The following is a 1,187-nucleotide window of genomic DNA, read 5'->3' on the forward strand; positions in this document are numbered from 1 at the left end:
TGCCAGGGTCCTGCAGGTGGCACCTATGATTCTCTATGAGGCTCTGATACTTAAGGAAATATATCCCCTGGGTCGCCTGCTGTACAAAGGCCAGGGAAGTTGCTCCTTGCCTTCTCTAGGCAAAGGGGCAGTGGCTGTCTCATTCACTGGGGTTTATTTCACTCCGACAAAGTCCCTCAGGCTCTTGTGTAGAAACTTTCCTTTGTCATTTCCTGCATGGTATGACTGCTGGCTGGGAATAGCTAAAGGTCAATCAAAATTTTATTTTCATTTTTTAGCAATTATTTGGTTTGTAATAATGTTTTCTTCATGTATGTATGTGTGCCAAATATGTGCCTGGTGCCTCTGTAGATCTAAAGAGGGTGCCATGTCCTCTAAAACTGAAATTTAAATAGGTTGAAAGCCACAAGGTAGGTTTTGGAAAAGAAACCTGGATCCCTTATAAGGCCAACAATTGCTCTTCACCATGAGCCATCTCTCCGGCTTCCCCTCCCCACTTAACCTTTTCTTCCAGAAGACAGGACTTGCCCAGAGAGGTTTTCTGTAACTTGCTCATGAAGGTTTTCCATGGGTACCTGTTGAGTGGGCAGGAGCCTATGGAGGGTTATTTCAGTTTCTCTCATTGACAGCGTCTTCTTTTCCAGCAGAGCCCAGGTCTCTACGTTTGTGTGGTTTAAGTGACGTGGTGCAGTAGATTCAAGGCTATAAGGTGCACAGCAAGCCTAGCATAATGCCTGGGACACTGTTGTCTGATAAAGGGTAGCTATCAGTCAACAGATTCGCTATTTATTATGTTCCATGTTCTTAGCAAAAGCAGAAAGTGGGCCAAACAAGACATTACCTCGGTGCTCAATTATAGCTTCACTTAGGATTTCTGCCCCAAACTCAGCATGGTCACGTGCTGACCTCCCCTCTTTCCTCTCAAGACATCAATGAACTCAAGGTGTTTGTGAACCTGGCCTCCATCTCAGCGGGGGAGAACGACATCGACGTGGACCGGGTGGCCTGTTTCCATGACGCTGTGCAGGGCTATGCCTCCCTGCTGTACAAGATGGACTTGAGCACAGATTTCTATGGGTTTGTGGATCATCTGCAGGAGCTCTGGAGGGCCCTGGACAATGACCAGCACCTGCCCAGTAAGCTGGTGAGTCGACTCGGGATCCAGTGCAGATATGTTGAGTGACGGG

At 47.4% G+C, this 1,187-nt stretch overlaps 1 protein-coding gene across 1 annotated transcript in view; it reads left to right on the top strand.

Annotated features, from left to right (window-relative positions):
- The window catches only part of Rnf213 (ring finger protein 213), a 79,979-nt gene that overhangs the window by 53,576 nt on the left and 25,216 nt on the right, over window positions 1-1,187 (top strand). Inside the window, exon 21 of the mRNA XM_026780086.1 lies at window positions 890-1,144. Coding sequence (XP_026635887.1) covers window positions 890-1,144 — 255 coding nt within the window. The remainder of the gene's footprint in view (window positions 1-889; window positions 1,145-1,187) is intronic.

This window comes from Microtus ochrogaster, chromosome 7 (genome assembly GCF_000317375.1).
Source record: "Microtus ochrogaster isolate Prairie Vole_2 chromosome 7, MicOch1.0, whole genome shotgun sequence".
NCBI lineage: Eukaryota > Metazoa > Chordata > Mammalia > Rodentia > Cricetidae > Microtus > Microtus ochrogaster.